Here is a 21,911-nt window from a genome sequence, read left to right as displayed (position 1 = left end):
CTACGACATAGTTTCTTTTAGCAGTTTGTGGAAGAATTGTATGGCATTTAATGAACCTACAGAACATATGAGTAAGTTCTTCTGAAGAGAGTGTAGGTTTATTTTAAGCTGTGCTTGCTTCGTTGGAAAATTTAATCTTTAGATATTTCAGTAGGAGCAGGGGATTTTGAGGACAATTTTGGCCAGCTCAGGCTTTCAAGAAGTTAGAAGGATGTTTTCCTTTGGTTTCTAATGCAGAAAATGGAAAGAGTTTATTTTCCTGAATAAGGCTTAAAAACGCTCTAAGTTGTCATTGAGGAACAAACTTTCCCCTTGGTACTGATGGCATAAGATATTAGCATCTTAAATTATGAGCTTCACCCGATGTGTCTAATACTGGGTCATATGTATACCACTGCTGTATTTTGCAAACTGCTCAAAATAAGAAGCAGTAAATGAATGTGGGTATTTTTGTCGGTAACTGCAGTTGTTGCTGGTCAGAAGAGCAGATGAATTGAGGTGATTTAGTGAGAGGGCCCTGCCTGCTTTCCTTCTCAGTCTGTCAGAGTCAAAGGGCGACCGAGAACGTGTCTGTAGTGTCGCTGGATATATCGCCTTGGGCTCTGGGGTGCTGACTGGCGGGTCTGTGGAAAGTCAGTGCAGATGGTTACGGGGACCTGCAACGTGACTGTAGACCATGTAGTGGTCTACATGACTGGAGACACAAAGGGCTGGTAGTTGAAATGGTGCAGATGTGGAGATGAGGGCCCAAAAGGTGAAGCCCAACGGGGACGGGCCCTTGCCAGCCTGTAAGAGGAGCGTGTGGAGATGCTGAGGGGAAAGGGAGCTGGGGTGGGTCTGGGGTGTACTGGGAGCTACTTCGCTCATGCAGGAGGGCATCTATGACTGGAATAGCATGGGATGATGTAGTCATAGGTTTAAGCCTTTGCTCATCCCCTCCTGAAATTTGTAACTATAGCTTAATGATCTGTTGGGAGTATGTCATTAATACGTGTCTGTATTCCTTTGAAGGAAAGGCTTTTTTCATAGCTAACTGACAAAAGAGCCCTTCAGTTTGGAATTTTTTTTTAACAACACCTGTTAGTCATTGTGGGAGAATGTTGCTGGCTTGTATTTATATGTACTACATGCTTTTGTAAGAAAACAGGTGACTGTAAATGCAGAAATGTGAAAGAGCCCATGGTGAGCTCTCCTTGGAAAGTCATCTCCATGCTTGCACACCGTGGTGCTGGCTTTTTCTCCAGGGAAAGAAAAGGGAAAAATTTTTAGGTAAAATGTGTCGTTCAGTTGTATGTATTCGCTAATGAAACTTAAGAATTGGACTGAAGAATTTGACAGATTTGTACGCCTGGATCCAGGTCACTGAAGTGTTAAATTAGCATCTGACTGCAAGATCTGCAGATGTGAGAGATCAGAGTTCTCAGTTAAGCTAGCTGCTCAGTTGGGCTGGTTTAGTCAAAGTTAAGAAACAAGTGAAAGGGTAAATGAAACAAGATTTTTTTTTTATTTTTATTTTTCTAATGCGAAATCACAGATGTGCTAAGATAAGGTTCACTCCTGAGAATGCTGAAAGATACTGTTGGTACTTTAAAACATATTTTTATGTAACGATACTTAAAATGATTAAACAAAAGCTAATAGGGTGTGTTAAGCACTCAGTATATAGGTTCATCTGAACAGGAAATAAAGTTCTGTAGAGTTAATAAAAATACAATTATGACAACACAATTGCCTAATATTTACATAATAAAAAAGCTGAGTACATAAACTTAAGCCCAACTAATTGCCTAATTGTGTATTATTTTATCTTAATTGCCACCTAAGAAAGCATAAATTCCAGTTTAAAAGTTTATACAATTGCAAATGAGCAAGTTTAGATGTTTTTGAAGCAATGAAGTTAAACCTGTACTTTCTTAAGAAGTAACAAGACAAAACAAGCTGCTTGTTCAGGTTAGACCATGGTTAAAGCCCATGCCTAAATCCAGTCTTCTCAGGATATACTCGGACATACTGACTCCATCAATATTCAGTGTACAACTGGATGGCTGGCAACTTCCAGCATTGTATAGCTCAACTCACAGTCAAAGGGAGTATGGTAGAAAAAAATCACCATTGTGGTCAGAGGACCTTCTCTGCTAAATGCTACTGCTTCAGTGTAGTTGCTTAAGAGACTTGAAAATTTCTCATATGGAATGCATTATGGCTGTAACTGATTAATGCTAAATGCAAACCAGCAATGTGTTTCACTAGTGTGTGTGCATTTTTTAACTATTGGCATGTTTATATTTCAGTTCTTCAGTGTTTCAGCAAGGATGGAAGCCTTGGGCTTTTACTTTATTTATTTTTTTTATTATTTTTATCCTTTACATGCTTGTTTGCTCTTGGCATAAGATATAATTTTAGTGTGCTGTCCTAGCAACTAATTGAAGATAATTTCAAGCTAGGCCCATTACTGATGGCTTGGGTGACTTAATTTTTAAAATATTTCCTGCTCTTCTGTTTAGGTTTTAACTTACTATTTTTTAAATTAAAGCTTGTGCTGAACTTGTAAGGTAGTAATATATCTCAAATCCAGTATTTGAACATTTAAAGTATTTTAGTTCATGAGAAAAGTGAATGAATACTTAAAAAGAAAAATTAACAAATAGTTGTTTTAAATGTTTGTTGTTGGTTTTTTAATTGGAAGAAAAAAAAAAAGACAAACAAAACAAAAACAATAAAACTTATTTTTTTTAAACAAACTTTTAAAACTTATTTTAAAAGTTTGGTTTCCTTTCCTCCTCCTCCCTTTCTTCCAGCTTGGTCAGATGTTTGATATTAAATTTTCTATGTTTTAAACATGTCAAGTGTTATAGACTCTGAAGATTGAATACTTACTTACATAAATGTCTGTTGTTCCAGAATATGTTGATAGATTGACATAAACCCTTACTTTTTTTTTTTTTTTTAATTAATTGTGGTTTCTGAGTCGCATCTAACTACATCTGTTAAACTCCCATACACAAAGATTTGTTTTCACTTCCAAAACACGGTGTCTTTACAACTCCATTTCAAAACAAGAACAGTCTACAGTGTGGAGAAAAAAAAAAAAAGTAAATAAATATAAAAGTAGCTACCAGTGTTTTATTTGTTTTTAGTTCCAGAACCCATACAAAAACCACATGAAGGACCTGGAGAGATGGGGAAGCCTGTGGTCATTCCAAAAGAGGAGCAAGAAAAAATGAAAGAAATGTTTAAAATAAATCAATTTAACTTAATGGCAAGTGAAATGATTGCACTCAACAGATCTTTACCTGATGTCCGGTTAGAAGGGTAAGTGCTTTATGTTATGTTAAAAATATACTCTGCTGTAATGGAGAAGGTGCAAACAAGTGATCCAAACCAAGATTTCAGTTCTGTAAGATATTAACACTGAAAAGTAGGAGGATTTCCTGTGTGTATGGTACTTAGTTGCAAAATATGTTTGAACAGCAGAGACCAGTTTTTTTTCCAGTGTTATTTAAGTATGAATCTGACTACAAGTATCAACCCCATTCAGGGAGTAGAAACTAACTTTGTTTTCCCTCAACCAGATTAATTTAAGATTTGGTGTTTCAAGGAAAAAATGACTTATTTGAAAAATTCATGCTTTGCTTTTAATGAGGCAGACTAAAATTCTGCATTATATGAAATTGAAAAGATCTGATGATGAGAACTAAATAATTTAAACATTTCTTACCTAATGAAATGTGCAAAGCCTCATTTAGATTGCATTATAATGTTTTCTCATATCCATCTGGTTTATTTTTGATCTTGCATCTGAAATATTGATTCTTTCAAAGCTATTTGAGTAATTAAAAAGAAAATTGTAGCCTTGTTTTAAATAAAGCTAAGATTGCTTTACTCTCCTGGGGATACTCTCTACGGGTAGCTGATGACTTCCCCCCACCTCTAACCTGCTTTAGTTAGGAAAGGAACTCTCAAGGTAAATAGAGCTCATAAATAAGATTTTCCCAATCAATTATCTGTAGTCTTCTGCAAAAATCAGATGTTAGGGAAACTCTTTTTCTGTAGAAGCTCAGCTCTTGCTTCTGTGTGCACAAAACTGAACTGCTGGATTAATTTGTTTATCATTTCCTGCCTTGCAAGGTGATATTGGGAGTGACTTGAAGCTCTAACTGATTCTCATTTTTAATGGGTGATAAATAGCTGTGTTGTATGTACTTTCACCTATAGTAATGAATGTGGTTCTGTGTAGCATACGAGTTATTGGTAGTACAGATCATTTTAATAATTAAGGTATTTTTAAATAAGATTTCCTAAGTTTGAACTTATCTAACTTTTGGATTGATTTTCAATTATATTATTGGTCAGGTTTTATGGTCATCACTTGTCTGTTTCTCAGCATAGTAGAAGAATGCAAAGCATGAACTTGCAGGTTCTCCTTTTGAAACTGGCTTTTTCTTTCTTTATTTACTTGTGGGGGTGATATCCGTTTCTTTTGTCACTTTATTGCTCTAATCATGGTTCGAACTTGCCAGTGGATCTCTCCTGGTGTTCACGCAGTTTCATATGTGGTGTATGAGCCTTATATCACACCTACTATCAGAAAAAAAATTGTCTCTTTGTGAAGCAGTAACTAGCTCTGGTTAAGAACTTCTGGTTAACATTCTAAACTGATTTTAGCTGCAAGGAAAATTATGAGCTTCTCTGGAGATTTTTGTCACAGCTGGAATGCTAGTTTGGTGTGACTTCGGTATGTTTTTGGTTTTATTGTTTTTTTTTTCTGGAAGAACAGAATAGAAGGAATTAACAAAACTTTGGGGAAATAAAAGTTAAAACAGTTGGTTAATTTAGAAGTTAAACATTGGCAATTTTAGCATTATTACCATGGAATTAAGGAGAAAATTCAGCAACATCTTCTGTTATCAGGATTCAAATTGGAAAACTTGCTTATATATATTCTACCATTTTTATAGTGTAAGTACAAAGTGAAGAAAAAAATCCCTTCCATGTGGATCTAAAAAGAATTGACTTGATTGTAAGTTTTGAAGTCTAGACTTCGAATTAACAAAAAATGGAAAGAGAAATTGTGAATAAACTAATATGGTACCTTCTGCTTCTTACATAAGTATCATTCAACCTTTTGCAGAGAAGTAAAATTACAATTTTAAAATCAAGTTCAGCTATAAAAGTGTTTTTTATATGCTTGGCCATGCTCTGTAGTTACAGTGTTTTGCAGTAAGATATTCATTATAAACTTAGTCATGTTGCCTGGTCATTTGTTCACCTTTTACATTTTGATGGTCAAAAAAACCCCACACCCTACTGCAACACTTTGTGTGTGAGAGTGAGATCTTAGTAGGCAAGGTCTCGGAACAGAGCTGTACTTTTCTGTTTTCATAAATTGCTAATGTTCACTTGATGTGTGAGTAGCTTTTGACAGAAAAATGGTCCCTCAAAACTCTTCCTTTTGTGATCTTTTCAGTATGTACTCTATAAGGTCATGCTAGATAAGAAGTTGGGGAGTGTTCAAATTTTTGAGCAAAGTTTGGAACATTGTGTTTGCAGTGCAAGGGCATCTTAATCTGTGTGTGTGTAATACTTCTTTTCAAGAACACTAGCCACTTCCAGAATTGAGAAACCTATAAATATGCACAGATGTTGTATATATGTCTTGTAAAAGTATTTGTTTTATAAAAGTGTTTATCTATTCAATCAGAACATTCGCACGGTTAGGAATTCTTTCTGCTGTGTTGGTGGAGTTGCTTCTGCTGTAACTCGTTCTGTCTATATCCCCGCTATTACGGAGATAGTTTGGGGAGAAGGAAAGAGTGTAATTCCTAACCATGCCTTGCCGCATTTGTGTGCTTACAGAACAGCTGTTAATAATACTTTTAATCAAGGTTTTGAAACTGCGGGATATGTTCAAATTGAGCTGTTCATGTAATTTGCTTATTCACAGGTTTTGTGGGTTGCTTCCTTTAATGTGGTATGTGGGGAAGATGTGACCATTTCAAGTCCTATAATTCTCTGGCCATGTCAGTTCTTCTGAAATACAGAAATCTGTAAAGGATTGCCTAACAGCTAATCATTGAAAAGCTGGTGAGATTAGGTGTGCCGCGACCAATTTACTGTATGAATTTAATGGCATACCCTATCAGCCAGAGCACAGCTTAACCTATCAGCCAGAGAGCAGCTTCTGCACAAATCTACATTAGCATTTACATTAATTTCTAGTTCTGCCAACCCCCCCTGTACTGTGTACAAAGGCAAGCATGGTTTATATATATCTATATATCCATATATCTATACCTGCCCTGTCCCCTGGTGCCTTGAGGCATCTCGTACCCAAATGGGCTCCGTGTTCTGTCTTGCGCTTCTGCGGCTGGGTGTTGATCGTTTCATCTCTGTACAGGACCCACTGGGGGCAACTTGTTTGTGTTTTGGCAAAGACATTTTGAAGAGAGAAAATGTGGGCTCTCTTAATAATGTCTAGGCACTCAGCCAGCTCAGGGGAACTCCTCGGTATCAGATGCCTACAGAAATTAAAATCTGTGTTGTGCTGAGCTGCGCCCCAGTCATATTAATAGGCTGATATTTACTTTTACTACTTGGCCCCAAATTACTGAGGCGCATAGATAAAATCATTAAATTATAAGATAATTAAGATATGCCTGAATCAGTAGTCGTCTTATGTCTGCAAGAGGGAACGTTTTTCTACTTATTCTTCTTGTTGAGCCAACTAAAGGAGATGGTTAAGGGGGCAGGAGGTAAATGAAAAGTCATCATTTTTAACCTGGGTATTTCCATGACTCTGCACTGGAGCACGTTAGTTTGACGAACTGATGTAACCAGCAGGGCCGCAGCCTCTGGAGGGATGTTGTGGGGGAACAAGCAGCTGGGGTGGGCAGATTGGTTTTAAGTTAATAGAATATTTCTTGTAAGCATGTCTTATTCGGGTCTGTGAATCAGTCATCAAAGTGGGAGTTGGTTCACACTTGCCAGGAAATCACGCAGCTGTGGGCTTGACATGACAGCAAAGAGTGAAATGGTGGGTGATGAGGAACACCGGAGCCTTGCCTTGGTTTTGCTGCAGATTAGGGAGGCAACAGCTAAAATAGGTGGCGATGACTAAAGCAGGCGTTCAGCTGTGCCTGCGTGTTTTAGATGGGTGTTCTGGCTGGAAAGCGGTGCGGTTAGATGCATGCAGCGTGTGTCCTGTGACTCGGTTTTGGTCTCAGTTCTGTTTGAGGTGGTTTTGAAGCTGCTTTGTAAACTGAAAAATGAGTACTGTGTTCTAAGGCTGAGGTTTCCAGGCCTGTAGTCGTTTATTTAAAGGTTTGTGGAGCGTATAAAGCTTTTACGGAGACACTTGTGTCCCTGGCTTGAGAGTTTAATCCCAATTCTGACCTCTTTGCTCTAGAAATGAGCATCCATAAAACTCTCTTCTTTTCCAGGTGCAAGTGGTCCAGGCTGGCAGCAGTGGAGGCATAGCTGGACAGAATGATGTTGTGTAGTGTCATTAAGCTCTGGTCCCCCTGGAGATGACATTGCGGTGCTAGAAGGGTGTCATATGGTGCAGCTTGAGGTTTCCTGGAAAGATGGTGGGCTCCCTCAGGCACACCAGCAGCAAGGAGAGGAGTGTGGATAGCCTTGGGCACCTTAGCACCCTTTCATACAAAATTTGTCTTTAGTAATTTATTTTAAAAAATTAAGATGCAGATCTCTTAAGACCTTAATGTTTAATCAGTACACTTCTGTGGTGAGTAAGTTACTATTGAAGGCCATTTTTGCTCAAACTACCCTGTTCAGTTCCTGCTTTCAAACTTTACTTTTACAAACTGGAGGAAGTTGACTCTTTTTTTCCACTGTAGTTAAAAACTGCTCTTCTAAATCTAACTTGCATGAATGTTGTGGAGTTCATAGCCATTATTCTGGGCTCACTTCTGAGCAAGTCACTCTTACAGTTAATTCTCGTCCTTCATCTCTCTGCCTGGAAAGACCTGTATATATCTAGGCTTTCGGGTGCATCAGGTCCTGGTTATTGTGTGATGCAATATAATGCTTTCAGTTATGAGACTGCGGTCTGGTTTTCATACATATGCTTTAAAAATTTGTCGATTTGAAGGCTGAAACAGACATTTGAGAATATACCAGTGTTCAGTTTTTTAACTTCTCAAAACACGAATTGGCCTGACTACAGGGCTTTGCTGTATACTTTAAGTTGCTCTAGTTGACTCATAGCAGGACACAAGTTCTTAAACTTACACAATCATTGTGAGAGGAAAACAGTTTATTTGATTACACCTATTTCTGGTAAAACCAGTAAAGTCATACATGCAATAGTATGCTCTTGGAAGTCACATGTATTAAGTTTTATGTGTTTTTTTAATGGTAGCACTTGAGTATTGACTATGTGAGGCTTGTGAAGGTGTGCTCTCTTTTAATTATTTCAGTTGAGGAGGAGAGCTAAGGGAGTAGCTTTATATTCTATATAATCGGGTATAAACGTGGATTGTGGCCAAAAGAAGTCTTCTCACTGCTTCTCTTGTTACCGATCCAGCAATTGTGTGGCCTAACAATTCACTGACTGAATGGAGGCCTGCACTCCAGCGGGGGTGGTGTGTGTGTGTGTGTGTGTTTGTTGGTCAGCAAACTGCAGCAACACGCCCAGCCCCTGTAGGGTTGCCAGATCCCTTGCAAAGAAGGGGATGGGACAGAGCTGTGATGAAAAAAAGGGGGATTACTGCCTTAGCTGCAGCCTACAGTTCCACCTTTTTTAGGTGGAACACTGAGGGAAAAAAAATAAAAAAATGTGTATTAAAACAGGGATTTAAATAGTCTCATAAATTATATGCTTTGTGAATTTTCGGTATTCGTTTAACTCAGGTAATACTGACATAAAAGGGAATCAAAAAGAGCAAAGTTGTGAAGATAGGTGGTGGAAAACTTCAGAAACTTGCCCTATGTTTTGTTACAAGCTAGAAATCCGGACTGTTAATTAACCTGGCGTCTGCAAAGGAAATCTGCTGATCTGTTGAAAAATTGTGTAAGTTTCAGCAAAGTGATGCTGAAACTCTGAAAGCACATGAGGCATTAAAGACTTAACAGTTGTCTTTCAAAGCAGGGACAATTTTCATGTGGCTCTTGGGTTGCCCTTAGTTTGTTACTGGCCTAGTGCGGAATCAACATTTGGAAATGTTCTTGTTCACACTGATTTAATGAGTTAGCTGGATAAATTACCTATAAATCTTTTTCTTAGATGAAGTTTAAAGAAAAAAAAACACGCTAAAAATGTGCTTGCATTGTGTAAACTGTTGTTTATATCCATAGACATATACATATGCACACACATTTATGCAGGTGCATGCTTATCTACACAAACTTGACAATCTCATTTATAGTTACAGGTGTCTTCTATTTGTGGATTACAATTGTGAGCTTTATGCCAGTAGATAGGTTAAGTACAAAAAATAACTTGGCTAGGGAATTTAAGGTTTAATTTCAGTCTTTGAGGACAGAACTCTTCTTATTTCAAAAAGTACTTTCCTGTGGTCACTTCAAGATCAGAAAAAATAATCACTTGCAGGTAATTCTTTTTGTGAACTTCTGCTTGAATTCTGTAACCACAATGGTTTTAAGGGCCATTTTGGATTTTGTTTCCAGGGTCTAAAGAAGATTTCTACTTGAATCATGAGATAATGCGACCTTTCTTATATCCAAATCTTTGAAATCAGAAGAAAGGAAAATTTCATACTCTTGATGTCAGGTAAATTATGTAATACTATTGAAGGCAGACACTTAAGCAGGCTGGATGGAAATGCTTAAATAAGAGTAAGGGATTTGCCTGCATTCAAGGCACCTATTAAGAGAGACTAATTGGAGTCGTGATATGAATTACAGAAATTACGATCTAATTTTAAAACAAATTGTTCTGATTTAATTGGAAGAAGCAGCTTTCTTCGGGAGAAGTGAGAAGATTTGTTGCAAACCTGTCTGCAGTGCTTTTTCTTTGTGCAGCCACAAGTTAAAGCTGTGGTTGTATGCAAACTCTGTGTTGAAAAGAGGTGTGGTGTCTTCTGATAGTGATTTCTTTTAACCCTTCTAGCTGTGTTGCCTCTGTGTGAAAATTAGACCTTTATCCAACTCAGTTGTCTGTAGTCTGGGGACTTGGGGTATTCGTAAAATTTATGTTGGAAGCAGATTTATTAATGCCCTTGTTTTTGGTGATGTCATGAGGCTGCTGCTTATATTCAGGAAAGACTAAGTCATTGTTTACCAGAAACAGGACTCTCGATCTCTGTAGTGTTTTGGCACTTCTGCTGCTGCCTCTGCTTGCAGGGGTGTTATTCTCTGCTGGAAATGTAGGTCAGTATCAGCAGCTTCAGGGTGAGGCCGAATCTTTTTTCAAACCGGTTTTCACCTGTGATTTAAGCAGGTATTCTTTGCATTGTGCAGAGCTGTGCCTCAGCTTTGTTACCTTAACTTGTTGCAGAGCATAACTTAAGGCAAATGGACCAATAAACAACTGAGCGTTGATATTTTTACAGCACTGCAGCAAGATGGGGTGGATATTAATTAAAGCCTGGGGTTTTATGACAAGAACTCATATTTTCTTCTCTAGTGATCTGTCGTTAACTTTGGTAACCTCAATAGAAAAGAAGTGCATTTTAAAGCCTAAGGATACTGATGTTTACTTCCCAGAGATTCCAGTTGATTTCAGTACTAAAGATTATGCTCTTCATACTGCACCAGTAATATTAAATAGATTTATTCTAGGGGCTGTATTGTGTAGCATTTCCTCAAAAACTCTGCTCTAACGTGATTTTCAGCACAAGATGTTTGCAAATTTTGGCCTTTAGCATAAGGCTTACCATTTGGTCAGGCATTGGAATGGGCTGCCAAGGGAACATAAGGTGGAATCCCCATCCCTGGAGGCATTTAAGGGGCCTGGGGACGTGTGAGTAAGGGATATGGTTTAGTGACGGGATTCAGTAGGCCAGGCTGAAGGGTGGACTTGGTGATCTTGAAGGCATTTTCCAACTCAGATGATTGTGTGATTCTGTTCCTTTGTCAAATTTAAGTTCTGAGAGACAATTGATTTCAAACCGCAGTTTTTATCCATAACTGTTGCTTGTAGTGTGCAAGATAAAAGATTGCACTAAGTCTGTAGGATGACTAAATACATCTCCCCCTAATTCCCTCTTTTGTTTCTAGTGCAACTTGCAAAAATGCTTTGGCACTGCCTTAGCATAGTGCACATGAGAGCTCTGCTCAGAGCTCTAGTAGGGGCTGCTCAGTGTGCAACAGATACTTTTGCTTGCATCCCATCTCTGTCCTTCGTCAGCGTGCTCTGGGTTGTGTGTGCTGGGTTTGGAAAATGAGGATTGCACAAGTGTTCTAACTGCTGTTAATGTTTTTGACCTACTGAAAATTATTTTATTGGTCATGTCTTTTTCTAATGGAAAGATGGTGAAATCTGGGCATAAAATTGATACCAGGTATAGTGAATAGCGGCTTGGGTAACATCTGAGTCTATGACCTTCTTTGCTTTTAGTTAATTTTTGACATTTCCAAATTTTAAAAAATGTATATTCTGTTGTTATTTGCCCTCTCTTTGCTCTTCTGTGGAGAATAGCATATTGGCAGGTCAGAAGAGGTAGAGATCTGACCTATAGTATTTAACATGCATTTCTAATGAGAATAGAGGTATGATATCTGTCTAGAAAATGACCAAAACCTGTAATGTTCTGCCTCTCTGAAGGAGGCTTTCTTCATTGCCTCTTAATCCATCATAGTAGTACATAACTGATTCCATAAAAGACCATGTTTGTAGCTTTTTTTTGGCTGCAATTCTTTAGTCTATGAAACACAAACACATAAGTTCAATTAGGATATTAAATTCCTTTTATTGCATTACTTTCTGAAAAGATTTGGCATGACTTTCAAGGGTATACAAGCAGATCATTGCTAATGTCATAAATATTTGTCTTTTGAGATATGACAGTATAGCACATTTAGAACTCAATCTTGAGGTTTAGGGATAATTTCTAGATAAATTGTCCAATTTTATAGTATTGATAAAATGCCAAGCGTTGTCACATAAGGAGATGGTTGCAGAGTTGCATTGCTAAGATAATATTTAAAGTATTTGTCCAAGTCCCAACAGTAACATGAAAGAGGTGGCATTAGGACAGCACAGGCCTTGTTGATCTTGGGGTCAGGCACTGAGCAGAGCAGGATATAGTTACCAGAAGAATTTCATCTTCCTAGGAATGCGAATGAAGGATTGTTTAAGATCCTCTAGTAGATTTCTTCTGCCCCAGTGGTGAAGTATGTTCTCCTCATTTATTCAGTGGCATCAGAGAAGAGGTAATGATGAGATGCTTCAGTCTGTAGTCTGACAGGCACAGATTGGATACTGTGGAAAACCTGCATTTTATAAGGTCTTGAACTATTCTAAATAGTCCTTTTTACTTTTAATTGAAGGTAGAAATAAGTTGTGTTTGTTGTTGTTGTTGTTTGTTTCTTTTATCTTTTATCCCACAGAAGTGGGCATGGAGCATACAAATACTTCTCTGAGTTGAGAGGATGTTTTTGTTGATGGAGTAGATGTTAGTAAACTGTAGATTTAGTATACTGAATATTTGTTAGTATAGAATGAAAAGCTAAAACAAACAAAAATCTTCCAAAGCTTTGCACCATTGATACTTTTTAACAGATATGTCCTTGTTGGCTGTTATTTTTAACCATCAAGTAGAAGTTTTAATTGTAGTCCTGTGTTATACAGTTTCTCAAAGTGTTGTGGTGGACACTTAGTCCTTGACCAAAGTTGTTTTGGCAGGTGGAACGGGAAATTTATTTCAATTAATAGGACTTGTCTTTTCTTTCCTTGGAAGATTATGCCAAAACAGCCTTTAAGTTCTGAGATTTAACAACTGAAGTAAGGCAATTCTGTCCAAATAAAATTGATGGCACTTTGAGGCTATTTTTGTAATGTCTCCTGCAGACTATTTGTAGCTTGAACTGAAAGCGAAAAGAGGAAAGCGGCGTATTCAGAAGCTCTTCAGATGCATTTGGAATAGTATCAGGTTGTTATCAAGTGGCTACACACAATCTACTAAACAAATATTTTCTAGGATTTTTTTTAGATACATCTCCCTATCTGAAGCGTGTATCTTCTATGTATGACTCAACACCTTCACAAAAAGTTGTGGCAATAGAGAAGAATAACACAACTGATAGTTGTTTTCAGTCTTCCACTATGAAAACTTGCATAATGGGTTTAAAATTTTTGAAATCATGCTACAGGGTGTTAGGGACAACCTTTGTTTCTATGTTATTCTTGCTCTTTAGCAATGTTGTACACACATGCACTATGGTCTGTCTTCCTTCCTTTGCTTTTAGTATGTTAAACTTCAAGTTAATGAGGGATATGGATCTGTTGCACTGCCTTGTGCTCTTGAGGAGATACAGACCTAAGAGTAACCAACTAATTAAAAGGGACCAGACCAAAGAATTCTAATATATGGCACAAAACTGCAAAAAGTTCAATGAACAATGCTTATGTGTATGCATCTTTCAGGGATCAGAGCTGAGTCATGTCTAGTATTGACCTGTGGCTTCTTTGTAAAAACAACTTTCAAAAGTGTAGCTTGTAAGCTTATTATTATTATTATTATTTCAAATCTGATTTTGATGTGGACATTAAAAACCTTGGATAATTCTCATTTTGTTTCCTAATTAATTTTCTCCTTTTTACTAATTACACAAGAGCAACAAACCAAATGTTGGGGAGGAATGTGAGACCTAGAGTAGCTGAAGTTGGGGATTCTAGCTCTGAGGAAGAGCCTAGATGTGGAATAAAGAATATCTTTACTATTTTGAGCGTTGGAATGTGTATGTCAACAAATGAGATTGATCAGGATTTTTGTCTTGATCATGTTGTAGTAGTCTGGCCTACTCTTTTTGTGGTTTTGGGTGATACGGCGGTAAGTCATTGCTTGCATTTAAAATATCTGGCATTTTGAGGGAGTTTCCACAACCTAAATAATGTATGGAGTTGCATTAGCCAGGAGCTTGCACGGTGCATGCCATAGATTAAGGAAAGGAGGATGCGTTTCATATGAAGTAGACATTCTCAGCTGCTGTTTGAATTCTTCATTAAATTGCTGGAGATGGCATGCCTTCCTAACATTATGCACTCAATTTTAAAATCATTTGAGGAATGATCTGACGAAAGGAATGTAATGTATTAGTAGTGAATTAAAATTCAGATTTCCCTTGTTTCATTCCCTATGTGTCACACCCTTGATGGTTAGTAATACTGCTTAACAGTTGGTTGAAACTAACGCTGTGCTTTAAAATCTGTAGTAATCCCTTTCTGGGGTAATTTGTTTTTAAATGAGAGACAAAAGGGATTCTTAATTTAAATGTTAGTAAGGAGAAGATGTGAGTTTTGCATAGAAGGCTAATGCTCTAATCACAGGTGTCAACTGTTCTATTTCTGTCTTATGTTCTGCAGCAAGATGTTCCCGCAGGGAAGCAGTGTATGACAATATTTTCAAAATTAAAAGCAGGCTTTAATTGTTGTGAATACATACAAATACGTACAAATACATAGAAAAAGCATATATATAGGAAAGTGGGCGAAAGAAGTATTAAAAACCAGATGCCACGCTATTTGTTCTTTCCTTTGTCCTGCTCGCATTAATGAATCATCTCAGAATAGCTTTAACCCAAACACAATTTATTTAAACTAGCAAGCAAAAACTTCCAAACCAGTTTTTATGAAACATGCTTGTGTTGCCACCCTGTGCTAGTCTTTCTGACTATTGGTAGACAAAGCAGTCTAGGTCACTCTGAAAGTGTTATTCAGAAAGGGCTGATCTCTGGCTGAGGATAGGGGCAGTGAGGGTGTTCACCTTTTGCACTTCTCAGGCAATGGGGCTGCCTGAGAGGGTGTTCTTGTAAACCTCCTCCACATCTTTCAGGCTTGTTAGTGCTAAAAGGTTTCCCTTCAAGGATGGCTCTTAAATGTGTCAATATATTTATTCTGAAAAAATGATGGAGTGGCTTATTAGCATGGTAATGCCTCATCACTCAGCTAGTTTCTATTATACGAATTCATTGGTGTGGAGCTCAGTAAAATAAAATCTTGTGTAAAAGCAAATTAGGCAAGGCTGAAGATTTGAGATTTAATATTAGTATGGCGATGGCAGAGCCTGTGCCCACCCCAGGAGGGTAGTACTGTTGAATGAGACATTGTTATGCTTTTTCACAGAGAACAGCCAACAGATTTCTCTCAACTTCTCTACAAATATTCTGTCAAAAGCTGCAGGAACAACTGGCAGATTTGCATTTCTACTGAGGCTGAAGGTCTACAATTGGAAACTTAATTTTCTGGTCTAGGGAACAATGCTGCAGAAAGAATAAAATATTGAGAATTTGGTTTTAGAGTCGCAAAATAGTGTGAAGAAGTGAAAAAGACAAAAAAAAAAAAAAAGTCCTATGTATTGAATTTTTCATCTGAAAGTCATAGCATCTTTGCCAAAAGCTATTGTACTTCTCAAGTGATACTAAAGAAATAATACTTTATCTGTCGCAGTACTTCACAAATTTTCTTAATACATGAATTAAATTGAGAATCACAGGGATCTGAGAGCACTTTCTCTAAAGATTTTGACACTCACTTCAGTGTGATGAATAATTAAATTCGGTGGTGATTGTAGACAAGTATAATATTGAGGACAGTGGCTGTTTCAAAGATATTGCTGTTTCAGTTCTCAGAAGGGAAGCGTAATTCCACAGAGGATCTTCCAGATACTTTCAAAATTACACCTGGATTTATTAATCTTTTCTGGGATCTTGGCTTACGTTGGGGTTTTGTCAGTACCTCAGAGCTGAAATGCCTGTGTGTTACGAAAGCTGCTCTTGCTTAGAGCTCTCTGGCTAACGAAGTTATCCAGCAAATAAAATATTAATGCTGGGAGCGTGCTTTTGGCTGACATTCATGGTGTCACCGGTTTTTCCAAAGGGTGGGAATAGATGCTGATACTGTGATCCTGTGTTGACAGGCTGCTCCTTCAGTTTGAGATCTGTATGCGTCTCTAACTTTGAATCTTAAAGGAGTCAGTAGCATCGCATCTTGAGTGTCTGTCTGATTTTGAATAGGCGGGGAGAACAGGTCTGTGCAAGGAACCCACAAATTGGTGTGGTTGTTTTGTAGAGCAGAATCATGCCTCCAGAATTGTTACAAGCACTTTATGTTCAAATTGTTGTTTTTTTTTTTTTCTATGAGATACTGAAAATATCACTTAGAGTAGTGTTGCAGTGTGTAAAATACTGACTGCATGTGAGGTTACTCAATGAGTGTGTATGTTTTGCACGTCCTGTGTATGCTTTTAGGAGAGTTCAACCTGTGGTCTCCCTTGCTAACTTTACAATGTGAATATAATTCTTTAATTTCATCAACTTTTATAGCATTCTTAACATGTATAAGAAGGGGAAGGGAAAAAAAGCACTCTGTGTAATATATATATACCCATTAAATCACATAATATACTTCAGTCACCAGTATTATAGGTAGCATGCATGTACTCTTGGCTTTTCCCAAACATCGAGCATGTCCACAATTCTTTACCTCTTTTAGTTACAAATCATTTGGGTTTTGTTCAATATCTACTCTTTCTTTCATAATTTCTTAAGTTTGCCATTTCTCATCTCGTGTATTTCTCTCCCTTTTCGCTTCTATCCCCGTAATAGTACTAGAGTTTCTCTCTTGCCCTCTAAGGGAATGCAGGCCTAAATTAGTGGCCTGAATTAGCATTTGGACATGCTACTCTTCATAAAATAGAGGTAGTGGAAATAAATAGTAGGAAATAAATACTTTGCTGTCATCTGTGCTTGTTAGTAGTATGGATATCCCTTTCATTTCCAGTATTGGTTATTGTATGAAGGTTCTATTTTCTGAGTGATAAGATGGAATACGTAAATGTACAGACATAAATAAATAAAGGGGGTTTTAATGTGTAAGTATTAATTTGTGTACCACTTCTTCCTTTGTCACACTTTGCATGCATAATGTTATTGTTGTTATTTAGAAGTTAACATCAAACTTGCAGTTCTAACTGAAGGCTTGACCTTTACAAAATACACTTTTTTTTTTTTGGTTTACAGGTGTAAAACAAAGGTGTATGCAGACAACCTTCCCACAACAAGTGTTGTCATTGTTTTTCACAATGAGGCTTGGAGCACACTTCTACGAACTGTTCATAGTGTGATAAACCGGTCACCACGGCACATGCTGGAAGAAATTGTACTCGTCGATGATGCCAGTGAAAGAGGTAAGGACAAATGTTGGTACCTTACAGATATTGGAGCTTGCAGTTCCTTTTACTTGAAAAATGGAAGCTGGCTTTCTATGGGCTTACCTCTGCTCAGCAAAACACTATAGTGAGGTGAGACGGGGTGGAGGGATGGTAAGCAATGCCCATTCTCAGTTGTAGGGGAGCCATTCTGCTCTGAAAACTAATGCAAATTTATCTGTCATCTTTTCTGTTGGCGTTGTAGAGTTTGTGGTTTCCAGTGGGTTTGTCCCATTTACAGCTTCCATGTTTTGCATTTGGACTTTTAACACATTCCTAAGGCTGGAGGGCATTGAAAACTTGAGTCAGCGGATGAATAATAGCATAGACAATTGTATTCTTCACACGTACCCAGATTTCCTATCAGTACCACCATCAAACTTGGTGCTCAGAGTGATCAATCTTGATTTTTCAGTTCGTGGGAAACTGCATTTCAGTTTCTAGGCTATGAGAGATTTCACTTTTCATCTGGAGCACTGGCTATTGAAAACTCCATGCAGAATAGAACTTTACATATGTTAATGAAATTAATGGAGAAAACTTGAAGCTGATTTTCTTACAATAGCTTCATTTAGATTTTGCTTTTCAAATATTTTTGTAAATTCCAGTATAGTAGAAATAAAACGAATGTTCTAGACGTTAGTTGATAGTTCATCTTGTTTTATAGTTGTTTTGTTTCTTGATTGATTTTTCTCGGGGTGGATTATAAAGTGTAACTTGAGGGATATTGTTTTCTTGTGTTTACATATGGGAATGAGAAATGTCTTTCTTATCGAAAGTATTTCTATATTTATATGTTAAAGCCATCGTTTTCAAATAAATTTCCATGTTGAAAGCTGTTAGGCCCCTAGAAAAATCTTGGCGGCCACCAGTTATAGGCTGTTACCTGTAGCAGCAATAATTCCCCTGCCTTCGTTGGAGAACTTAGAGGTGTTTTGCACCCCGTATGCTGACATCTCAGCTTGATGCTTCCAATTCCAATACTGCAAAATCCATGTTCTGCTTATTATGTTAATTCCAACTTTAGAAAAAGATGGGTGACTGTCTGAACACATGTCCAAATGATATGTGTATGAAAAGAGACACTGGATTGCAGGTCATATGGTATAAGAAGCATTATGGTGCATGGATTGCAATAGTTAATGAGGGTTTTAGTGCATGTTTAGCTGAAGAACTTAATAGATGAGAAAGAATTTATGGGCTGGAGTCTGGCACTTCTTACCTCATATACTTTCTACTATGAGTTTCTTCTTCAGGTTGCATGTATTTATGTATGTACGATGCTTTAGCATATTGACTGACCTATTCCAGGCCACATAGCTCTAGAGTCGAACTGGTTGTGGAGCTGAGCAAAGAAAGATCATGGCAGTTAACTGAGCCGTGACCAACCTGTTTACCTAAGGAGCTCATGCACTCAGGTTGTGTTTGCACTTGTATTAGCACATGTTCCTTTCTTCTCACTCACACTCACTCTTGGTCTCTCACCTGATACTAACTTTAACCTCTTTAGCCAATATCAGTGCCATTTGGAAAAAGGAGCAGGGGCCTGAAAAGCAATTGCAATCTGGTGGAAGGAGAGGAATGCCCATGCAAAAGGCAAGGTACCCCATGAATGTGTTCCGAATGAGATGAGGGTTGTGATTAGCTTTTTTTAGAAAGGTCAAATTTCCACTGTTTTCATTTGTGGGAAATTTGCAACCATACCCTTCAATTTCTTGTAGTTAATCAACCCTTATGTAAAAGTTCTAGATTTCTTGGCTTCTAATACATGTGAAACTGCTCACCTCTCTTAGTTGTTCCTGGGGAACAATCCTATTTTTAACACAGACATAACTAGCCTTCAATTTCTTTTTAAAAATAAAATCAAATTGTTTTATGATAGGGCTAGTTATGTCTTCATTATGAAGTAGAGTTATAGTCCACTTAAAAATGTGTGTGGCTTTTTAGAGATATATTTTCTGTTTCTGGTTTGAGGTAGGTAATAAAATTAAGGTAGCTTTATTCTAAACTGAAAGCCATAACGTTTCAGATTTTCTTCTTGTTGGTGTTATTGAATGCTTTCCTATATTTATTTTTGAAGGCTGTGATCACTCAGGCATCTTTTACTTGTAGTTATTTTCATCAGTTACTTGAAAGCTGTTTTTTTATGCTTTGTTTTCCAAAAACTTATGTTTCCAGTAAACATGCTTTTACATTAAACAGAGCTGAAGAGTGTGATGCCTGAAAATATGAAGGCTTTAGCATATGCTACTTAAGTATTCTGTTTGTGTTGAATTAAAACAGCAGACTTTTTTTTTTTTTCTAGAAAAATAAAATGTTCAGCCTGAGTAGTGTATTTTGAATTCCAGCATCAGAGTGGATTTAATTGGAATAAAGTAAGCATTCAGTCTGCCTGAAGCACACTTTGTACCTGCCAGTGTCATGCTCTTAGAAGAGTGAATTTACATAATATCACACACTTATTTACACTGCAAAGAAAAGCTTTGGAGAAACAAGGCATGACTCTAACATTTCTTCTCTAGTTACTGATCAGAATTGCATGTTTTGTTTTCAAATGTTAATCTGTTAGCTACTTCACCAAAAAAAAAGGTTAAAGGAAGAAATCAGAATTAGTCAGGACTTCAAACTAGGTCAAGCATCGAATGGCCAAGTGTGGTAGGCAGATCACTTCAGGACAGAATATACCCAGAGAAGTTAGTTATACAGATGCATGTCAAAACAATATATCTAAAACTAAATTTCTGAAAGTAATGTCTTCCTAAACAATTCACATTTCTTATATATGTGTATGCATGGTTATATATGGTAAATCTGTATTTTATTGCAGCTTAATAAAAGTGCTTTGAAACTTAATGTTTCATTTCTAATAACGCAAGTGCGACTCAGTAATAGAATTGTCCAGTTATTTTTTAACTTACACGCTTACTTGACTTTTACTGGATGTATTTGAAAGTTTATGAGAGGAATAACCAGCAGAAAGAGTTAAATGAAACCTATTTCTCTGAAAATATATGAATTATTGTGGAAGTAGAAGGCTTTTTTCTTTTTCTTTTTTTTTCTAGTTTTATCAGAATTATCAGAATTTTGCTCTCTGAAGTGCGTGAGGCAATGCTAAAAACTTACTTAGACACTCAGCTGGCACTGAAAGGCCACTTTCAAACATCTGACACTGTCATGCATAAAACTTTTCATTTAAGCATTTAACATAGGATTTAGTATAAATATAGCCAGTTGCTTTGCATGGAAAATAAATAATCTCTAAAGCTTAATTCTGGCATTTCTAGTAGGCCAAACTGTTATATGCATTAAAAGACTTTAAATACTTTTTTGATAAGCAAAAAAAAAAAAAAAAGAAAAACAAACAAAAACAAGTCTTCCCTTAAAAGAAACTTACCAGTTTAAATGAGTAATCTTATTAACAGAACTTTTTTGAACAAGGTGCTAGTTCATAATCTTTCTATGGACATGGGTAAAAATTGGGCATGGACTGTTCTTAAACCTATTTCCACCATAGTTAGTACGCTTCACACATTTTCCTGATTGCTTTTAAAAGAAAATTTTCTGAAAAGTACTTGAAAGGATTAATAAAAGCATTAAATACTTCTGCTCTACAGAAAATGTAGGTAGGACTGAAGACTTTTATATGCATTGTGTTGAGCATGACTTCCAGTGGTGTAATTAAAACATTTTTTTTTCATGCTTGTTCTTGATTGACAGCAGTTGTATTGCTGAAATCTCTCTCTTCCTCCTGGCAGAATGTTACCATTGTTCCGTTAATGTAAGACCAATGTCACAGCTCATACTCATTCATCTTCAAGCCGAGACTGTTTTAAAATATTCAGTACTACACCTGAGATGTGCAGAGGAACATGTAGATCTCCGTGACTTGGTGAGGTTAGCACAGAGAGAAAAGCTTCACCTTTGTATTCAGTGCAATCACGGAGGCCATACACATTAAGCTACAAACATTATCATGATGCTAGTTCTTTTAAACTGGGGACTTTGGATAGCTGTGTAATAAACAGGTGAGACTATATTTGCTGCAGACTCAGTCAACCAAATGAACTCTGCTAAACCCCAGAAGGCCTGCAAAATTTTCAGGCAAGAAAATTGGTTTGTACTACTAACCATTTGTTTGCGACTGTGCTAATATGCACAACAAAAATTAACTCGTTTTGAGTTTCTCTGGAAACAAACGTTTAAGATCTATCAAACTGTTAGGCTCTTTCAGCACAGTTCAGCTTCTGAGATGTGTCACAACTTATTTCTATGGGTTTTACTGACAGCCCAAGAATGCAAAGGAAAAAATGAGGGGGGAATTAGCTTGTTCAACCAGAGCAATAGTAAGGAATGGTAATCACCCCCAGGTCAGCTCTGCCTCTTGAGATTTACAAGACAGCCACTAAGAGTTCATGCCATGCTTCTTTCCCTCTGGTGTCATACATTTTCTTGCATGAGGGACTTATTCTTAGATTAAATCCTACTATAGGCTGTGCGCTGTTGTACAACTCTTGTGTGCTTTGAGCATATTGTGTAATACATTCTGTAGCTGTGTTTATAAGA

General features: G+C 37.2%; 1 protein-coding gene across 1 annotated transcript in view; it reads left to right on the top strand.

The window, feature by feature from the left end:
* GALNT1 (polypeptide N-acetylgalactosaminyltransferase 1) overlaps positions 1–21,911 on the top strand; it is an 81,071-nt gene that overhangs the window by 40,540 nt on the left and 18,620 nt on the right. The window contains exons 4-5 of the mRNA XM_084282251.1: positions 3,138–3,312; positions 17,161–17,327. Of these exons, the coding sequence (XP_084138377.1) occupies positions 3,138–3,312; positions 17,161–17,327 (342 nt within the window). The remainder of the gene's footprint in view (positions 1–3,137; positions 3,313–17,160; positions 17,328–21,911) is intronic.

This window comes from Netta rufina (assembly GCF_964035555.1).
Source record: "Netta rufina genome assembly, chromosome: 2".
NCBI classification, from domain to species: domain Eukaryota; kingdom Metazoa; phylum Chordata; class Aves; order Anseriformes; family Anatidae; genus Netta; species Netta rufina.
Note: the sequence above shows the minus strand (reverse complement) of the source record. Positions and strands in the feature narration are given on the sequence as shown.